This window comes from Phaseolus vulgaris, chromosome 9 (assembly GCF_051622355.1).
Source record: "Phaseolus vulgaris cultivar YP4 chromosome 9, ASM5162235v1, whole genome shotgun sequence".
Lineage (NCBI taxonomy): Eukaryota > Viridiplantae > Streptophyta > Magnoliopsida > Fabales > Fabaceae > Phaseolus > Phaseolus vulgaris.
The window spans coordinates 30,558,600-30,576,720 of record NC_143506.1 but is presented as its reverse complement, the minus strand read 5'-3'; the positions used below and the strand labels follow the sequence as shown (position 1 = coordinate 30,576,720).

The window sequence follows — 18,121 nt, the reverse complement described above, 5'->3', positions numbered from 1 at the left end:
ATATTTTTTTAATTTATAAAATATATTTAATTTAATCAATACAGTAATTAATTGTTTTTTAAATTAATTTTATTTAATAATTTTTTAATAATACTTTTTAGTACGTAAAATATTTGAAAACACTTTTAAATAAAATATATATTCGTAAACCGAAAAAAGAAGTGTTAAAGTTAGTTTATAAAAACTTGCTTAATTAAATTTTAAATAAATTATTAATTTGAGTATTTTTAATTAAATTTTAATAAAATATTATCAAGTATTAAAAAAATTAATTTCTTTAAGTAATTCTTTGTCATCAACTCAAGATATGGTATTGTTTATAATTTTTAGTTTTCAACTTACTCAATTCACTCATTTCTTTTTCAATCTCCTCAAATTCAACGTTTATTTTCTCTTTAATAAGAAAGAGTCGACTAGTAACAAATCGAAAAAAAATTGAACGAATTAATCATAAAGTTAAACATTGAAAGACGAAAAACTATATGTCCTTAAAAACAATATTTTGTACATTTGTAAATTTTTAACAAGGCTCAATTCAAAAAAAATTATGAGATAATTAAAACTTAATTAAATTAAATTTCGAATTAAAAAATTATAAGGTAGGATGATTTAAAAAATGTTAAAAACTATTAACAAATTATACTGATTAGAAACTAAATACCTATTTAGAAAATTTCAAACAGTTTAAAGTTGAGTAATTTAAGGATTTTTTTTTATTACACCTGAACACGAGTGAAAGGTAAAGAGAAATAAAGAATATATCGTCTTCCTCCTCTGCTCCTGGAAAACCCTTAAACCCATCTTAATAGTTTCATCTTCACTTCATATTTGCAGCGCTGTCTGGTTCCTTCGTTAGGTTTGTTTTGTTCTTATTCCTGTTTTGGTTTGTTTTTCATTTTTCTAATTTTCAATTTGTGGATCTGACTTCCCCAAGACCTATTACAGTGGAGCTGAGTATTATTTACGTAACTATTTCCCCCTTTTGTGAAGTTTTTCATGTTTCTTTAATTTCCCTCTATACGCTCTTGTTTATTTGTTGTCCACAATGTTTCACTTTTTTTCATTTTGCAATATATTTGATTTTGCCCACAAACTGTTCGATATTTGGTCTGAATCGTGGAAACGCATTTTTCCCTCAAAATGTGATTTAGTAGTCCAGTAATCTGATTTTTTTTTTTGGTTTCTTTGTCAGATATCGCTTGCCTACAAATACTTTTCGTCCAGTGTAACCTCAAATTGATGCGTTTGCGTACATTGATTTGGGTGCTTGTAGGCATATACATTGTTCGTGTGAACTATGAATCCAATTTAACGTTCAATATGTCAAAGTACACGTTTTTTCATTCACCATCATTAGTTGTCTAATAGAAGGTTCCTTTTCACTGTCAACTAGTCAATTGCACATTTTGGCAGGGTGTCTCACGATGAATATTTTGAATTCTCTGAATATTTCTCGTGTTTCCTCCTTTTCTTTTACCCCTTATCTGTGTGTTTTCTACTAGACTTGCTTCATTATGTGGATATAGTGCAACTCTGCAAGAGTGCATTGTATCAGTTGGTGTCTCGAATCTTGGGATCATCTAATAACATAATATGAACTTGTAATGAAGTGGAAAACTTAGTTGGCTGGCATAGCTCTGTGCATGTGTGGGTGTAAAATAATAGGGGAAGGCTAGTCCGCTAATTGATTTTTGAATTTCAGAGTTGCACTTTCTTCCAACTGTTTACCTAAATGATGGGATTTTTCAGTTTTTACTTGATCATACTCAATGATACATTGCCTGGAAAATCCATGCGAATGTGATATAAGATACTATTTGATTTAATTTTGATAACATTGTTTGTATGGGCATTTTCTTGTCATCTGGATTCTTACATTATACAATAAATATGATTGGCAATGCAGCCATGTTTTTGCATAGAACACTTGGACGAACACTCTTTGCTGCTGCTGCTAGATCAAAACAGTATGCCACTACAGCTCCTGCTGGTGGCAGAGAAGTTCGCAATCCCCTTCAGGAGTTCTTTGAGGCAGACAGGAGCCCAGACGATGACAAACCTGTTGTTTATGGTATGCATCGTGCACCTCTTGTTTTCAAATGGATTTATTGTGAAAACTTTCACTGGTTTTCATGCAGTAGCCACAATGGTTCAGTACAACCGAAATTCTTGATTTTCACCGTTGAGCTTTGAAGGTTATGCTATTTTTGTTCTGATAATAGCTGTCTCTTTTTATTATCTTTCTTAATGTTTATTGCTAGGTCGGGGTTGGAAGGCTTCTGAACTGCGCCTGAAATCTTGGGACGACCTTCATAAGTTGTGGTATGTGTTGTTAAAGGAGAAGAACATGTTGATGACTCAGCGTCAAATGCTTAATGCACAGAACCTGCGTTTTCCTAACCCAGAGCGCATCTCTAAGGTATCACCTCTCTTTGCACTTGTTCTGCCTTACACATGTGTTGCTCTTGTTAACCGAAGTTACATGGATGAATGGTATTAGAACAATCACAATGGTCTTGTCTTATCTTTTTTTTTCCTGAACAGTGAATTACAAATGTTAACTGTGTATGTGGAACCAAAAAAACACCTATGCATTTTATTGATTTATTTGGTATGTGAAATCAGGTGAGGAAGTCAATGTGTCGCATCAAGCATGTACTTACCGAGAGAGCAATTGAAGAACCAGATCCCAGGAGGTCTGCCGATATGAAGAAAATGATAAATGCTCTTTAATAACTTGAATTGGACCTGTTCATGTGACGGCATTACTCGGTATGCTGTAGCAATAGGACATCTACATCTGCAGATATAAGTTTGCTAACTTGAATGTCCAAAAATATTATTTTGAAGGAGTTTACCGTTTAATGATTTTTGCTTGGTTCTGTATTAGTCAGTCTAGAGGGAATCTAATCAAGCATTCATTGTTCCTAGCGGTCTATAACTTGATAAAGTGTTAAGTGAGTTAAATCATAAATGTTTTGCTGCCTAATTTCTATTTCCTACTTTTAGATGTCTCAACAAACAGGTGTTATCATATTGTCATATTAGAGGTTGTGCAATTTGTTCTGTTTTTCTTTAGTTACTTACTTTAAAGGGCAACCTTTAAAGTAAATAATTGTCGATTAGAACATGGAACAAATTACACGGACCCTATGTTTTACCCTTTTTGGACTTTTATGTTAAATTTGTTAAGTGACACTTTTTTTATTAAGTATTAGATGACCGTACTACCTTCTTTTTTCTGTCACTCTCTTTGAATTCAAACCACTTTCCCTCACCCTTCTCATCCCCCTCCAGCTTCCTTCTCTCTTCTTCCCATATCCCCTGCCACTGTGCTCCCTCAGTGTTTTCATCGCTACCTTCTGCAGAAGACCTAATCTATTATATCACAAGATCCCCTCCATCACGTTCTCTCGTTGCCTCACTGTTTAAATGTTACGTATTATTTATTAATTGACACCTATTTGCTAAAAGAGTAGCTTTGGGAAAATTATAAATTTTTTTATGATTTCTTGAGGTGAGATTCTTTAGAACAGTTTCCCTTATGCGTGCAAATTCTTGCTATGTAATTCAATATTTGGTCTTTTCATTGTTTTTTTGTTAATTTCTCCGGATAAATTTTTGTAGAGAAAATAGTAGATTTTCTAATTTAAGGTTGTCAATAAAATCTAATAGTACATTTCTTGATTTTTTTTAACTGTTTCTAAAATTTGAGAATGTGCTGAAATTACTATTTTCTTTGTGTACTTAATGTAATGCCTTTCCATTCAAGAGGACATTTTGGACGAAAAAACATAATGAAATGTTGTGTGCCTAGCACAAAATATTGGAGTTAACACAATAGATGACATTACGGGTTAGGGGATTAAAGTTAAAATATGAATTTTGCCTACCAAGTAAAGGTACTACAAGTATTCGACAAAGCGAAAGTAAGTCATTAACATTGATTGTGTAAACATGATAAATCTTTAAAAAAGAGCCAATTTTGGATAAGACAATTGTTACGTAACTTTTCTAGTTAGTAGCAGATATAACATTTTTGAAAAATTTTGTGGGCATAAACGTTGGTCACCCTTTGAAGCAATATTAACAGCCTTTTTGTCCGTTGAAATTTGGCGTAACATGGTGAGGGGTAACCCATTTCTACATAGTAAGGACAACCTCAGGAAATATGAGACACTATACCAAGTTAAGAGTTCTTCAAGTATAGCCTGGAACGTATCAAGTTTAATTTCTAAAATCTGAATCTCGTAACTAGTCTTGGATTAGACTGAATTAATAAAAAGATACATGTGATTAACTCTCCTAAGTCAAAATTTAAGAAAGCCACTTCTAAATTTTAAGTTACAAATTCAGGCTAATGAAAATTGTTTTTCAACCTCAAAATGCTTGTTGAGTTTTAAATATGTAAAAGGATTGTTTCAGCATACTTCAATCTCTTCCAAATGGAGACCTAAGCATGCGGCAAATAGTTCAACTTACAAGATTGCACATTTTATATAACAAGAGTGTTATCAACATATTTTCTAATATACTCCTTTAAATATATTATTTATTATCGATTAAAATTTAATAAGATTATAAAAGTTTTCATAGTTTTTAATAAATTTAAACTAATAATACAAAGTGTATTCAAAAGTGTGATTAAGATTATGCTGTTTTGCTGACATTTCTCATTAACAAACTAAGTTAATAAAAGTCGGTCATTATTGTTTAATCACTCTTTAATATCAATGCACTGTGCTTTTACAGTTTAGATTGGGTCAGATTTTGATGGCCTAACCTACAAAAGTTCCATAACCGATGAGAACATTACACATTACGACTGGTAGTGATTGAAACCAACAAGCAAAACCAATTAACAAAAGGAATATTGCCCAAGCAATGACTGACACAGCGAATGCAATGTCTTGCCAACCTTAATTTTCCCACAAAACAAACAAGAAGATACCGTTTGATGTGTATGGGGCTGTCTTTAAGGATACACACTTATATCAGATAAGTTCATGAGTCATCATGGTGCAGTACATTATAAGGATTATATTAGGCAATGAGTCTCAACTCTCAAAACCACTGTAGTTAAAATTGTGTGATGAATGGGCCTCCACATAAACAGTTCTAGTTTATTGATGTTTATCTATAGTCATCTAATTCTCACTGTTCACAGTGTCAACAAAGTATATTATCAGTATAAAAAACAGTTTTAGCCCCTCCCTCTTCCTCCATTTAAGCATTTTCAGTTTCTTGATGCCAACTCTCACATCAAAGTGAGCACAATTGCAAAACTTAAAACTTTCAGCATGTCTGGCAGGAGAAACTCCAGAACTTCAAAATTCACAGAAAGTGGGATTAATGATCTAATGATGAGGCTACAAGCACTGCTGCCAAAACTAAACCAAAGAAGCGACTCAAGGGTATTACACACCAAGGTATGTGAAGTTTAGAAGTTTTGATCATTATCTTTCTTCATTCTGAACATTATTACATTATGTTTACGATGCATATATAGTCTATAGTCCATGACGAATCTCACAATAGCAGTTAATGTTACCTTACACCCAGAGGTGATACTGGTAGTAAATATAGTAATTCTTTAAAGATGATTTCTTTTTCATTATCTCAACAAAATCTTATCTATGTTTTGCTGCAGGCATCAGTAAGCATGATGCAGATCATAAAGGAAACTTGCTCTCACATCAGTATGCTTCAGAGAGAGGTAAAAGAGCATGGTGAAAGGCTAGCAGAGTTAGTGAATTCTGCATACACTAGTGATGTTGACGAGGAGTGTCTTAGAAAACTTCATCTCTGAAAGAAAATCTGGTTCTCACACCGTCATTTCTTTCTCCCATGATCTGATCTTGGGGTGAGAAGAAACGTATCTTCACTCCTTTTTGAATTGTTTGACTTGACTGATTAGGTTCAGATTGTCCCTTATCTGATGCTTCAACTTCGTCTGGTGCTTTGTCTTTGTTTTATCCCTTATGTAGCATTAAAAGACGAATCTTTGTCTATCCTAGTTTCGCTTAGTTTGTTTATTCGCAAATCTACAAGATAATTTTTGAGATTTGATACTTTCCTATCAGTGTAAGAGAAATCAACAAATTTAATATTTACTACAATTTGTATGTCTTTAATTTTTTAGAGCTTTCTCAATTTTGGAGTCAAATTTCTACTTCGATCCTTGATGTTAAGGATGTAACATGCATAGCCAAAAGCATGAAAAAAACTAATGTTGGATTTTCTATTCCTTTGTAATATATAAGGAGTCTTTTCCAAAATAGGTCTTATAAGTATTTTATTTTGAACATAATAAATAATGTTAACTGCCTTTGGAATTGAGTTTTCACAAAGCATTATTCTTATAGTCTTCTTTTCTTTCTTTTCATAACCTCACTGGTGAGGTATTCCATGTGAAGAGAAATTGCTGGGTATACCATTTGAAGACATTTGAAATTCTCCATTTTCAAACTGTGTTCCATGGTCATTTCTAAGAATAGAGATACAACAACATTGCAAAATTTGTACTCTTTTGTACAATACTTAAAATACATGGAAAAACTCACTCTTGTAAGCTAGGTAGAAAACCCATGTATATCTAGAATAGACATTAATGATGGCTAACATTATGTATAGAGAAAACAAATTTGGGCAGGGAGTGTAATTGTTGCTTAATCTATCATATTGGAATCAATAGCTTTTCGAGACTCCGTTTTGTTCTTCTGTTAGAATTATCTATGTAGGGATGGGACTCAATTAGTTGTTTCATCATGTATTCACATCTTAATAGGATATTCATTTTGTTTGTATAATTCTAGATTGGGTTTGGACGTGGTTTTGGAAAGTTATATATGAAACATAACATTTGTGTGTTATAGGGTTGGAACATCTTAAAATGTTCCTCATTTAATGATTTTATTCTTTTGCTGATAAAAAAAATGATGGGCAGCCCTTATTGCTTGCCACAAAGACTCAAGGTTCTCGTTGGACCAAATAGATCCATATGCAAAATGTTTAAGAGCCTTGAAATGGAAACACAATGGTTGGGTTTGAAAAATCTTTTTAACTATTTCGTCTTCTGCTATGCTTTGCATAGAATATAAATTTTCCATGAAAGATTAGGTTGACCTCATATAAGATTTTTCCACAAAAATTTTGAAATATATTTGAGGTTTAAATGTTCTAATTTCCTATGCAAAAGTCATCTCTCATCTTTTGTCGATAACAAGTAGGTGACCTTTCACTTACTTAAGTCCAAGAGATCAATCTCATAGAAATTGCTTTTTCGTCTGGCTGTGAATACAATTTGTCAATCAGATGAATAAGACTACACATGTATCCTTGTTAAAAGATATTATATAACCGTTGTCACGTAACTAACTTATGCTCAACAGATTCTATTTTAGTCTTTCTACATGTAAGAAATTTTGAATGTAGACTACAGAGGATATATTATAGACCTAATAATGTTATCTTACATTTTCTGACTCCATCAAAAGCTACTTTTCCACCTTCATGTTTTTGGAGGTCTAGGAACATAGACTTGGTATCGTCATGTGTCGCAAGAACTATTTAAGAACCAACTTTGTTCTTGACCTTTTCCCGTATAGCATATTTGCAACAGGAATTTATGAGTTTCTTAGGTTCTAAAATCCTTTTGGATTCTTTCTTATTAGTTTTGGGTATTTGTTTTATTTGTTTGCATCTGACATGGGTATGTCAAGACTTCCCATAGTTTTTACTAGTAGCTCTAAAATATTTTATAAAATGATTTTTCTTTCTTTTGTTCCCATCAGATCATATCCAAGACCAAACTTGTCAGATATATCTCTTGAAGTTGCAAAGAGAAGATTTAAAGCTTTAGAACTATTAGCATTTTTTTTAAATCATCCTTAGAGCATGTCTCCTTTTCTTGCAAAAGTTCTTTTCAACATCTAACTTTTGAACACTAGTTATAAGTTGATCTCTCTTTTTAGCTTCTCATTTTATAAATCAAGACTTTAAAAATTTGTTTTAACTCAAGATATTTTTAGAGATAGAGTTACAATTGGTGAGAATATCCTCAGAAGATATATCATTCTCTTCATCTTCATCAGACGATGAGCATAATGAGTATGAGATTCCATAAAAACAAGAATTAGGTTAGATATTATCTTTTCTATATCTGCCATAAGACAAAGATTTGAGTGTTTTTCTGCACTTGAGTCTGAGTTTTCCCAGGTTGCCATAAGGTTTTTCTTGGTTGAGTGATGCTTTCTAATTAGCTTAGGACACTCATTTCTTACATTTCTCGACTTATTGTACTCAAAGCAAACGATGTTCTATGAGGTTTCTTCCTCTTTCTTCCTATACGAGTTTTCTCTTTTTATAGAAAACCTTATGTTTCTTTGCCCTCTTGTTTGAGCAACTACTTAAACCTTCAAGGATATTAGGAAGGTTTCATCATCAATCTGACTTCTCCCCATATATGTTTTCGGTTGTTTTCTTGAATTTTAATGACTTTGTTTTCGTTTCATTTGATGGTTGTCTACTTTGTGAAAGATTTGGCCTAAAGTGCTTTCTCTATGACTATTATAGCTTTCTTTTGTTCTCTATCCTACAAATAGGCTTTATAAACTCTCAAAATCCCAAGAAGCTCATCCCAAATGAGTTTCTTGAGGTCTTTCACCTTAGTAATGGTTTTCATCTTGAATTTTCATATCTTAAGCATGTTGTCCAACAACTTCAGTTAGAAAAGCTTTGTCTAAGAGATCACATCTTGCTCGAGAATATGTGCATTCTATAAAACATTTTGTCCATATTTTCACCTCCTTCATGGTGAAAGCTTCATACTGGCAGGTAAGTATGACGACTTTATGAAGTTTTATATCCTCATTCATTTCCTAGTTAAAAGCTAGAGAATCTCATATCTCTTTTGCAGTTTTAAACCTGCACATTTTCTTCTAATCATTCTTAGAAAGTGCATAGATGAAGGTATATTTTGCCTTATTGTTTAACTTCATCTAGTTTTATTCTTTCATGTTTCCATCCTCCTTTTTAGAATGAGATCTTCACCCTTAATGATAATTTGTCACAACTGATAATCTGTGAACTTTGTGTATATTTTTCATCCAATCTTTTTCAGTAGGAAAAGTTTTCCTCCTAGAGGTAGGATGCCTGAAGAGTCCTTTGACAATCAACTTTGGTTCCATACTTGTCATATTTGCTATTTGATCTTTTCCTCTTAAACATAATTAGGCTCTCAACCTTAAAAGTTGAACCTCATACCAACACTAGGAATTGTTGAATTATGTTTTAAAAAAAATTTATTACTTTTCGTGAATAACATATGATAATGTGTTATTTTTTAATTTAGGAATTGTTGAATTATGTTTTTAAAAAAAAATATTATTTTTCGTGAATATCATATGATAATGTGTTATTTTTTAATTTTGGAATGAGAATTGAATTGCATTTTGCATGTCTTTTGGTTCTCTCAAAGTCTTGAAAAATAAGAGTATTATTTTCCTTGATTCTGAAACCAGAGACCTTCATTGGTAAAGTAAGTTTCTCTTTAAGAAACTTTGAGGAAAAGTTAAAAATTCTTTTTTAATCTTTCGTTGCGTTTAAAGGTGTTTCCATCAGTATTGCACTAGAAGACTAGCACATATTTGCATCCCCTTTTGGAATGTTTGTATATTGAAGGATGCCTTTTTGGTCCCTGCAATGTCATTGAAACCTTCCAGTACTATATGATGAATATTTTTTTTTACTTTTTTTTTACTTGATTGAGCATTGCATAGAAGTTTCGTGGATGATTTCAATATTTCCTTTGATGAATGTCTAGCCAATCTCACTCAGATGTTTGATAAATACATAGAAAATAACCTTGTTTTGAATTATGAAAAATATTATTTTATGCTTGCACAAAGCACCATCTAAGTCATATAATTTACGAAAAAAGGCATCCAGTAGACCATGCTAAATTGAACAAGAAAGAAAGTACTAAAGTGTGATTTTTATTAACTCATTATTTTCAATAGACGTTTGGAAGGCTTCACCCATATAAGTAAAAATTTTAAAATCTGCCCATTTTAATAATTATTTGTAAAATTTCACCATTCTCATTAAAAACTGAGAAATAAAAAAACATCATCATATCATATAAACCCTCTAAGATAAATGCATTAAAAATTTCCTTCTTAAATAAAATTTTCAAAATAAGAACTCATTACAATCAAAAGTTCACAAATATATTTCATTCAATATCAAAATCTGTGCTCACTAAAATTTGCACCGACACCTCATATTCTGACGAACAGAAAGAACTTCATTAAAATTTCAAACTCCATAGTACAATAACCTTGGTACAGCCACATATTATAGCATTAATTAACTATATTTACACACAGGTATTCCAAACCTGATCCAAGTAAAAAAAAATGCAACGATTTGAAAGGTTCAATGGAGCGTCATGTTGAAATGGCTTAACAAATTACGAATATTGGCAACAATAGCCAAACTGTTACTGATGTACTCGTAGGATCTCTTCATCATTTTCTTCATCTTCTCAAGGCCCGCCACGTCACCCACCTCTTCCAGTCCGTCCAGGCACGTCTGCTGGTCGGTCAACGCTGCGCTCACCCACGTTTGCACGTCGCTCACTGCTTTGTCGTTCAGCGCCGCCGCGGCCGACAGCGAGTCGTTGAGTCGACTCAGCGCGTCGTCCAACTGGTCCTTGCAGTCGGCGAGCGCACCTCCCTTCGTCGCGCCGAGCGAGGACGAGAGGTTCTGGAGCGCATCGAGCGACGCGCGGAGCGAGAGGGCGAGGATGGTTTGGGGATCGGTGGCGTTGGCGGAGGACGGGATGGCGGCGAGGCAGGCGGCGGGGAAGCGCGTGACATTGCAGACGACTCGGATGTAGTCGGCTGAGTTGCGAAGCTGTTGTGAGTCAGTGGTGCGGTGGTGAACAATAGATGCGAGAGCAAAGGCGAAGGTTAGAGTGAGGAAAAGGATTCCTAAGGCCGAAATTGTGGTGGTGATTAAGGGTTTTGAAATTTGGGATTTAGGGTTTCGTTGTTGATCTTCGATTTTGTGGTGATCGCGTTCTATTTTACCGTAACCTTTGAACATTTTCAGAGAATCCATGTTTCTTTCTTTCTCTGATTATGCTTCTCTTCTCATTTCTCTTTGCAAATTGTTTATTTGTGAGAAACTAATAATAACGATTGCTGGACAAATACCGTAGTCAACACGGTTTGTTTTGTGTTAATGTTAAATATTTTTTTAATTATAGTTTCAATTTCTGAAATTTTTTGATAAATCCTATTTTAGTCTTTCAAAATTAAAAATAATTGATCAAAATACTGTTTTTGTTCTTAAACAGAAAAACTTTTTTTTTTTGTTTTAAATTCTATTTAGAATCTAAAATTTAATATATAGGGATTAAAATTATCTTTTTCAGTTATGAACTTATGAGAAACTAAAATTTAACTTCTTTTTTTTAATTTGGAGACCAAAATCATAATTACCCTAAATTTTAAGGAAACAAAACATAATTAAGCCTTTTTTTCTCTTTCATATATATTTTTGGAAATTCAAATGTTGAATTAGTAAAAACTACTTATAATGCAACCGTCTTATAAGAACATTTATAAAATCTTGTTTTATTTTAGATAAATTTTATTATTTTTATATAACTCTTACAAGTTTGGTTTTAATGGTGAAATTTATAATATTTATATATATATAAAATATTATTCTCTTTTGTAGACATTATTATGAAATTTTAACATTTTAATTTAGGTGTCCTCTTCCATAAGAACAGTAAAAAAACATATTAAAAAAGTAAATAACAATTAATGTAAAATATTATAAAAAAAATACATATAAAATTAGAGGTGTTTGTGGATTGGATTAGGGATTAAGATTTAGACAAACTTATTATTTAACTCACTAAAAAATATTAAGTTAGGTTGAAGATGACTTTGATCATGATTTTTATTTAATGTTCTCGAATGAAATTTATTCTCTTTATTGCAATTTCATTAAATTTCTACATTTATAAGTCTGTATTTACATTTTAATTACAATTTCGATTTAAGGTATGTTTTATTTTCAGTTTGTATAGTTTTCGCGCTTCAATTTTTTTTTCTTTTCATTTTTTGTTGTTTATAGTTTTTTTCATTTACATTTATGCACTTATACATTCTTGTTTTTTATAATTCAATTAGACAAAGAGTTTTTTTATACAATACAACTTTTAGACGATCCAGTAGATGATAATTAATTTTTTTTATTCATAATACATGTGCTTTACGTGTTATTTTAAAATTTTAATTGTAATTTTAATTTGTTTTTCCATTCACGCATTGTTTTCATCTAGTGTAGTTCTACTTCATTAGTCTGATACATGTTCTATTTTTTGTTTCGTTAATACAATTTTATTTTTCTATCATTTTAATTCCAGACTTTTATTGTTATTAGTTTTTAGTTCCAATTTTTTAAGTTTTCGTTGAGTCATTTTACTCAATTGTAGTTATTTTCGATTTCTTTCTTTCTTGTCTGTTATGCTCTGTTTTTTATTATTTACATTTATTTTTTTCGTGAATTCAATTTTTTCCTCATATTCAAAGAGATATTAGAAGCAAGGGAATTGTGCGAGATGGGTCTTTGCGAATTCAAACTAGGTTAGTCATGTACTAGGAAGCTTAATTTTTGTTTGAAAACTCATACAAATAAGTGGTTATCAGTCCTAAATTTTAATATTTTCACAAGGAATAGTACCAAGAGTAGTAGTAGTAGTATTTAACCGTTATGTTCACATTATAAACAAATTGAAAAACTAAGAGAAGACAATAGTAATTTTCATACTCGATTTAACCCTTTTCTATTTTATGTAATTCAGCTTGCAACTGAAATAGTAATTTACATACTCGATTCAATCTTTTCTATTTTATGTAATTCAGCTTGCAACTGAAAGTCGTTGTATCTTAGAAACATGATGTGAGATCCAAGTGTTTCATAACAAAAGATACAACTTCAGACTATTAGTGCACACGAACCTTAAGCACATAAATACAAGTCTCCATCAAGATCTATTGGTGGTTGATTCTTAGAAATTGGCCTTGTGAGATTAGAGAGCATCAATGTTACGCGATATAATGTGAGGTGTGATGCTTTTGTTAATATACCATTTTACTTACGAAGCTAAGCCAAACTTCTTGGATCGGGTTGAGTAAAATTCGGCTCTTTCCAAAGCAAGTTCAAGTATATGGATTCTTTGATGTTCATTCACAACTATTCTTCTACTCATAAATACAGTGTAAGCATTTGCTTTGACTACAAGATATCCACTACAAAGCAAACACTAGCTGCAGATTAGAGGTAAATTACTCACATCGACTGGTCTATAATTGAGGACCTATTTATTCCTATAACTAAATATTTCACCAAAGAAATCCATTCAAACACACTTTCACTGTAATTTTCTAAAAACCAAATGCATATGAAGTTCAGAAACTAAGGCTCGTTGGCAGAAAATGAATCAATAAACATCAAAATTATTTAAAAGAAAATCTTAATACTTTAAAATATATAAGTTGAAAAGAACATAATATGTCATGCAAAATGTTTTCACAAACAAGGAACCGAGGATGAAAATGTATAACAATCAAAAACGATAATCTAGGCACGTAAAGTAGATGCACTAGAAAGGCTTCATTAAGACTCTAATCCTCATCTTCTTCATCTCCATCTCCACCTGATGCCTTCTTAGCAGCAGCCCTTTGGTTCCTTCTCTTCACTCTTCCAGGGCGTCCTCCACCAAGGGGACTTGTAAGTGAAAAGTCAATGTGCTTCTGTGAGTCCACCCTCACCAAGAAAGACGGGATGTTCACCACTTGCCTACCAACCCTGTCGATACCAAATGACACAATAAAAAAGTCATTCTCCAAACAATACATGAATTACGAATATATCAAACAAATTGGACTGATACATCACCAATCAGTTCTTGTAAAACATTCAGCTCTTGCAGTTAAAAGAATTCAAAAATACGAAATAAGAAGCTGATACATCAATACTCAGTTCTGGCAACACAGAGGATTTGGTAACACTTGATACAAGTGTATGAGAGAACTTCCTAAAACAGCTCACAATATATTCACAGGTTGCTTTTGGGCTTATTTCAATCAGCTCTTTACAAAAAAAGATCTTACAACCTTATGAAATAAACTCACCCTATTTCATCTTCAATTATGAAAACAACTTGGCTCCATTTACATATATTACTTCACAAGCAATTATAGAAGAAGAAGAAAAAGGTAATTTCAATTATATACTTCTGCAGCAAATTAAGCTAATTTCAATTAACAAAAGAAAATTAATTCAGTTTGCTCATCATTTACTTGTTCTATAATTACTCAATACATCCAAATATAACCTAATTCACAAACACTTACGCAATAGGCACTTATTCAATAAGCCACATACTCGTCTATATAAACTCTTCAAGAATAGGAAAGTAAAAAACTATAAAAAAATTATCAAGATCATTCAATTTCTTTTCCTGTCTATGCATTTTAGCCTTAATCAGAAAAAAGCATAAAAATTTTAAAAAATGCAAACTCGGGGAAAAAAATCCCCAACTCAGTATTGAAAGCATGAGATTGATAATGAGCAAAAGCAGCAACGAGAACTGAAATCAATACGAAAACGGAGCGGATTTGGAAGTGGAAAAGGACCTGATGTGTCTCTGCTTGATGAGAACCCTGGCATGGTGGATGGACTTGGCCATGCCGGACTTGAAGACGAGGGTCTGGAGGCGGCGCTCTAAGAAGTTCTCGACCGTGAGAGCGAGGACGTAATCGAGTTTGTTCTGGGTCTCGTCGAGGAGACCGTAGCGGAACATGCGGCGGAGGAGAGCCTCGCCCTCAAAGATCCGACGCGGGTTCTTCTCGTCGAGAGTGAGGAGGTTACGCGCGTTGTTGCGGATACGGCTGAGGGCGTACTGCACCCTCCACAGCTCCCTCTTGCAGCGCAGGCCGTACTCCCCCACCAGTTTCAGCTCCGCGTCCAGACGCTCCTTCTCGTACGGACGACGCGGCTTCTTAAACGTCTTTCCATCTGCCATAGAAAACAAAAGAGATCAATGGTGTTATTACGGTTGTTGGACATTGTGAGGGAGTGTTCATCCATCTACTCACAGTTCCTGTAAAACGAAACGTGCACCATGACTGTGGTCTTCTACGGCGGTGCCGTTTTCCTACTCCGCTCTGCTTGCGCCCTCGATCTTCTCTCTCCCTTTGTTTCGCCTTTTTAAATCACAAAATCCTAATTCCTAATGCCCCCTATTACTTCAGCTTCGGCGAAATTAACAAATTAGATTAGGCCCAACGTCTTCACCGAAAGCACTTTCTTTCTTTCTGCAGCCCCAAATTTACACCTGCACCACATACGTAGTGAAATGTCAATTTTATTCTTAATGAAAAAGTTAATAAAAACCTAAATTTTGTTCTCGTCTCCGTTTCACTTTGCGATTTTGCTTGGAGGAGAGGCATTGTCTAAGGCCTTTGATGTTGTGAGGAACTACTTGATGCTCATTGTCTCGCCATGCCAGCTTAACAGGTTTTTTTTTTTAACTTTTTTCATTTTTTATGTTGTATATGCACTATCCAAATTAAGAAGTTTTAACATTATTTACATTTTTATTTTCTCATTTAGTATTTTTTTTAATCTAGCACTTTTTACTTTTATTTTTTTATTTAGCACAATTTTAAAAATAAATAAAAAAATTGATAATTTTTAATTTTGAATGCATTAAAAGGATAAATACTTTTCGTGTTTAAAATAGTTAAAAATATAATTAATGAATAAAGAAATGAGTTTTTACAAAATAAAAAAATAATAATAAATTAAAAATGTTTAGTTTAATTATTTTTAAATAAAGAAAAACAAAATTAAACCCTACAACAATATAAAAGTTGAATCTATAAACATAAATTAGTATTTATTTTTATTATTATTGATGATGTAATCATATTAATTTCAAGTAAAAAATACAAGACATAATTATAAAAAAAAAGTTAATTAGTATTAATTAGTAGTGGACACATAGATAATATTGAAGTGTCTACCCTAAATGCAAAATCCTAAAAAAAACTAATGTAAATGTTACACTTAATGCTTAAAATGAAAAGAAAAAATGTGAAAATAAATAAATATAGAAAATAAAAAACAGCAACAATAAAAATAAAAACAGAAACAAAAATAAATAAAGAATGCAGAAAAAATAATAATAACTAAAAACATAAAATATATAAAATAAAGACAAAACAAAATAAGATAAAGATAAAAGATATAAAAAAAATAAAAACAAATCTAATTAATACTAATTGACTTTGGTTTTTTTTTAATGTATAATTCATAATACAATTATTATATTTTGGTATTATAGAATGTATACTCTTAAATACAATTTTTGTATTTTGGATTATATATTATGAAATATGAAAAAAAAATATATAAAAAGATCTCTAGATTACATAATCTAGAACTGAAACTCAAAAATTCAATCGAGATATTCACCAAAAATATAACCACAACCACCTCGCACCACCACTAAACAACAACACCACTAAATATCATCATCACCAACCATTACTAGCATCACAACCACAAAACACATCACAAACTTCAAAACACACTGAAAACACTCCAACATTATCAATGGCTAAATTTATTTTCAAAAGGGTAATATTAGTATTTTAAAAAGTGGGGGATTGGTGTTGGAATTTTGAAAATCATATTATAAAATTTATTATAACTAATATAAAAGTTAAAGATTAATCCTTTCATAATGTCATTTATAAAATTATAATTCCAAAGTCATTAGTCATATGTTTGGATCTTGATTATAAAATATTGTATGATTATCTACCAATACAATAGGTTAATAAATATATAAAAAAAAAACTGTTAAATGGACTAAACTGAATATCCAATCATGTAGCCATAAATTAGAATCAGCTTCAAAGATAATAAGACTTGAAATAAATAATATATTTTTTAAATTGAACAAGAATATAGTTTATTAAATTAATAAGACACTACACTTAATTCAATTCATACCTAATAAGGTTGCATAAGTTAATGTTAGAATGTAAATTTCATACTAATTTTACTTAAACAATATCCCATTATTTCAAATTTATCTTGTAGATAAGATCTGATGCAACAATGGCAGAAGGTGGTGAGCTTACAGGTGACTCCAGTTTGACCTTACATAATTATGTGGTCTAGATTTTCATTAAGACAACTCCAACATTTACAATATCAATTGCTACAATGTTTTAATGTATTCATTTTTTAATGAGTAACACTCTTTTATGTCTTCTTTTTTATCTGACATAACAAAAGGCATGCAAAGTACCCAAGCATTGTTGTTTAAGATGCCTTTTCTACTTCCAACTGTGATGCACCAAAGAAATTCCGCAAGACAAAACAAAGAAAACTTCTATGAGAGAATAAAGAAAGAGAATATCATTTACATAGGTTAATCATACTCTCACTTGAAACTTACATACTTTGTTTCCAACTAAACAAAATGCTGAAATTTTTGGAAGGAAGGCATCTTCTAAAAGAGGAGGAGGAATGGACTTGGTGTGAAGTGTTGGAATTCTCTTAACAAATGTGTTGGGTAGTACCTAGCCTAGCATATGTGAAAATAGTTTTGGTGCTATGATATAATTGGCGGCAGTAGGAATATGACAGAAAGTCAAGGAGTTGGAGAGAAAAGATTTTATGCATTTGTGACAAATGTTGAATCAAACACATCTTGGCCTTTGTATAATGAATCAAGCTAAATCAGTTTAGGTTCGTTTAAGTTTTTGTTGTTATGTAATGTTTCTTGGTATGTAAGCTTGGTGGGTGAGGTTTCTTGGCACTTGTATAAGGATTGAAACATTCTTGAAGTGTCTCCTTTTAATTTCATTTATTTTTTGTTGATAAAAAAAATTAAACAAAATGTTTTGATATTACATATTGATTGTGCTTCATGCTTTAGCTTCCGGTAATAAAGATATATATCAATGCACCCAAAACCTTGATATTTCCATATATGTTTTTGTTCAAAAGTTTTATCAAA

General features: G+C 31.8%; 4 protein-coding genes across 4 annotated transcripts; 2 read left to right on the top strand and 2 right to left on the bottom strand.

Annotated features, from left to right (window-relative positions):
- The first annotated feature begins 692 nt into the window (after positions 1-692).
- On the top strand, positions 693-2,989 carry LOC137821860 (ribosomal protein L29 family protein). Its single transcript, XM_068626644.1, has 4 exons — positions 693-856; positions 1,907-2,071; positions 2,262-2,419; positions 2,626-2,989. Exons 2-4 carry the CDS (start codon positions 1,909-1,911, stop codon positions 2,731-2,733), a joined length of 429 nt encoding a protein of 142 aa, XP_068482745.1. The 5' UTR covers positions 693-856; positions 1,907-1,908; the 3' UTR covers positions 2,734-2,989.
- A 2,136-nt stretch (positions 2,990-5,125) lies between these two features.
- Positions 5,126-6,134, top strand: LOC137821638 (transcription factor ILI7). The gene is made up of 2 exons (XM_068626321.2): positions 5,126-5,429; positions 5,651-6,134. The coding sequence occupies exons 1-2, from the start codon at positions 5,301-5,303 to the stop codon at positions 5,807-5,809; spliced, it is 288 nt and encodes a 95-aa protein (XP_068482422.1). The 5' UTR covers positions 5,126-5,300; the 3' UTR covers positions 5,810-6,134.
- A 4,151-nt stretch (positions 6,135-10,285) lies between these two features.
- On the bottom strand, positions 10,286-11,257 carry LOC137822605 (pectinesterase 3). The gene has a single exon (XM_068627514.1). It carries the CDS (start codon positions 11,122-11,124, stop codon positions 10,438-10,440), a length of 687 nt encoding a protein of 228 aa, XP_068483615.1. The 5' UTR covers positions 11,125-11,257; the 3' UTR covers positions 10,286-10,437.
- A 2,281-nt stretch (positions 11,258-13,538) lies between these two features.
- Positions 13,539-15,429, bottom strand: LOC137822604 (small ribosomal subunit protein uS4y). Its single transcript, XM_068627513.2, has 3 exons — positions 15,183-15,429; positions 14,721-15,102; positions 13,539-13,890 (listed from the first exon to the last, which is right to left on the bottom strand). The coding sequence occupies exons 1-3, from the start codon at positions 15,208-15,210 to the stop codon at positions 13,707-13,709; spliced, it is 594 nt and encodes a 197-aa protein (XP_068483614.1). The 5' UTR covers positions 15,211-15,429; the 3' UTR covers positions 13,539-13,706.
- Between the last annotated feature and the right edge of the window lie 2,692 nt (positions 15,430-18,121).

What these genes read in the sequence shown, in the direction of transcription:
- LOC137822604 (XM_068627513.2), bottom strand. Translation starts at nt 15,210, where the DNA reads ATGGTGCACGTTTCGTTTTACAGGAACT. An exon ending in CGTTTCGTTTTACAGGAACT is followed by an intron (nt 15,103 to 15,182) that starts GTGAGTAGATGG and finishes TTTCTATGGCAG; the next exon opens with ATGGAAAGACGTTTAAGAAG. An exon ending in ATCAAGCAGAGACACATCAG is followed by an intron (nt 13,891 to 14,720) that starts GTCCTTTTCCAC and finishes TGGTATCGACAG; the next exon opens with GGTTGGTAGGCAAGTGGTGA.
- LOC137821860 (XM_068626644.1), top strand. Translation starts at nt 1,909, where the DNA reads ATGTTTTTGCATAGAACACTTGGACGAACACTCTTTGCTGCTGCTGCT. An exon ending in TGACAAACCTGTTGTTTATG is followed by an intron (nt 2,072 to 2,261) that starts GTATGCATCGTG and finishes GTTTATTGCTAG; the next exon opens with GTCGGGGTTGGAAGGCTTCT. An exon ending in ACCCAGAGCGCATCTCTAAG is followed by an intron (nt 2,420 to 2,625) that starts GTATCACCTCTC and finishes ATGTGAAATCAG; the next exon opens with GTGAGGAAGTCAATGTGTCG.
- LOC137822605 (XM_068627514.1), bottom strand. Translation starts at nt 11,124, where the DNA reads ATGGATTCTCTGAAAATGTTCAAAGGTTACGGTAAAATAGAACGCGAT.
- LOC137821638 (XM_068626321.2), top strand. Translation starts at nt 5,301, where the DNA reads ATGTCTGGCAGGAGAAACTCCAGAACTTCAAAATTCACAGAAAGTGGG. An exon ending in CAAGGGTATTACACACCAAG is followed by an intron (nt 5,430 to 5,650) that starts GTATGTGAAGTT and finishes GTTTTGCTGCAG; the next exon opens with GCATCAGTAAGCATGATGCA.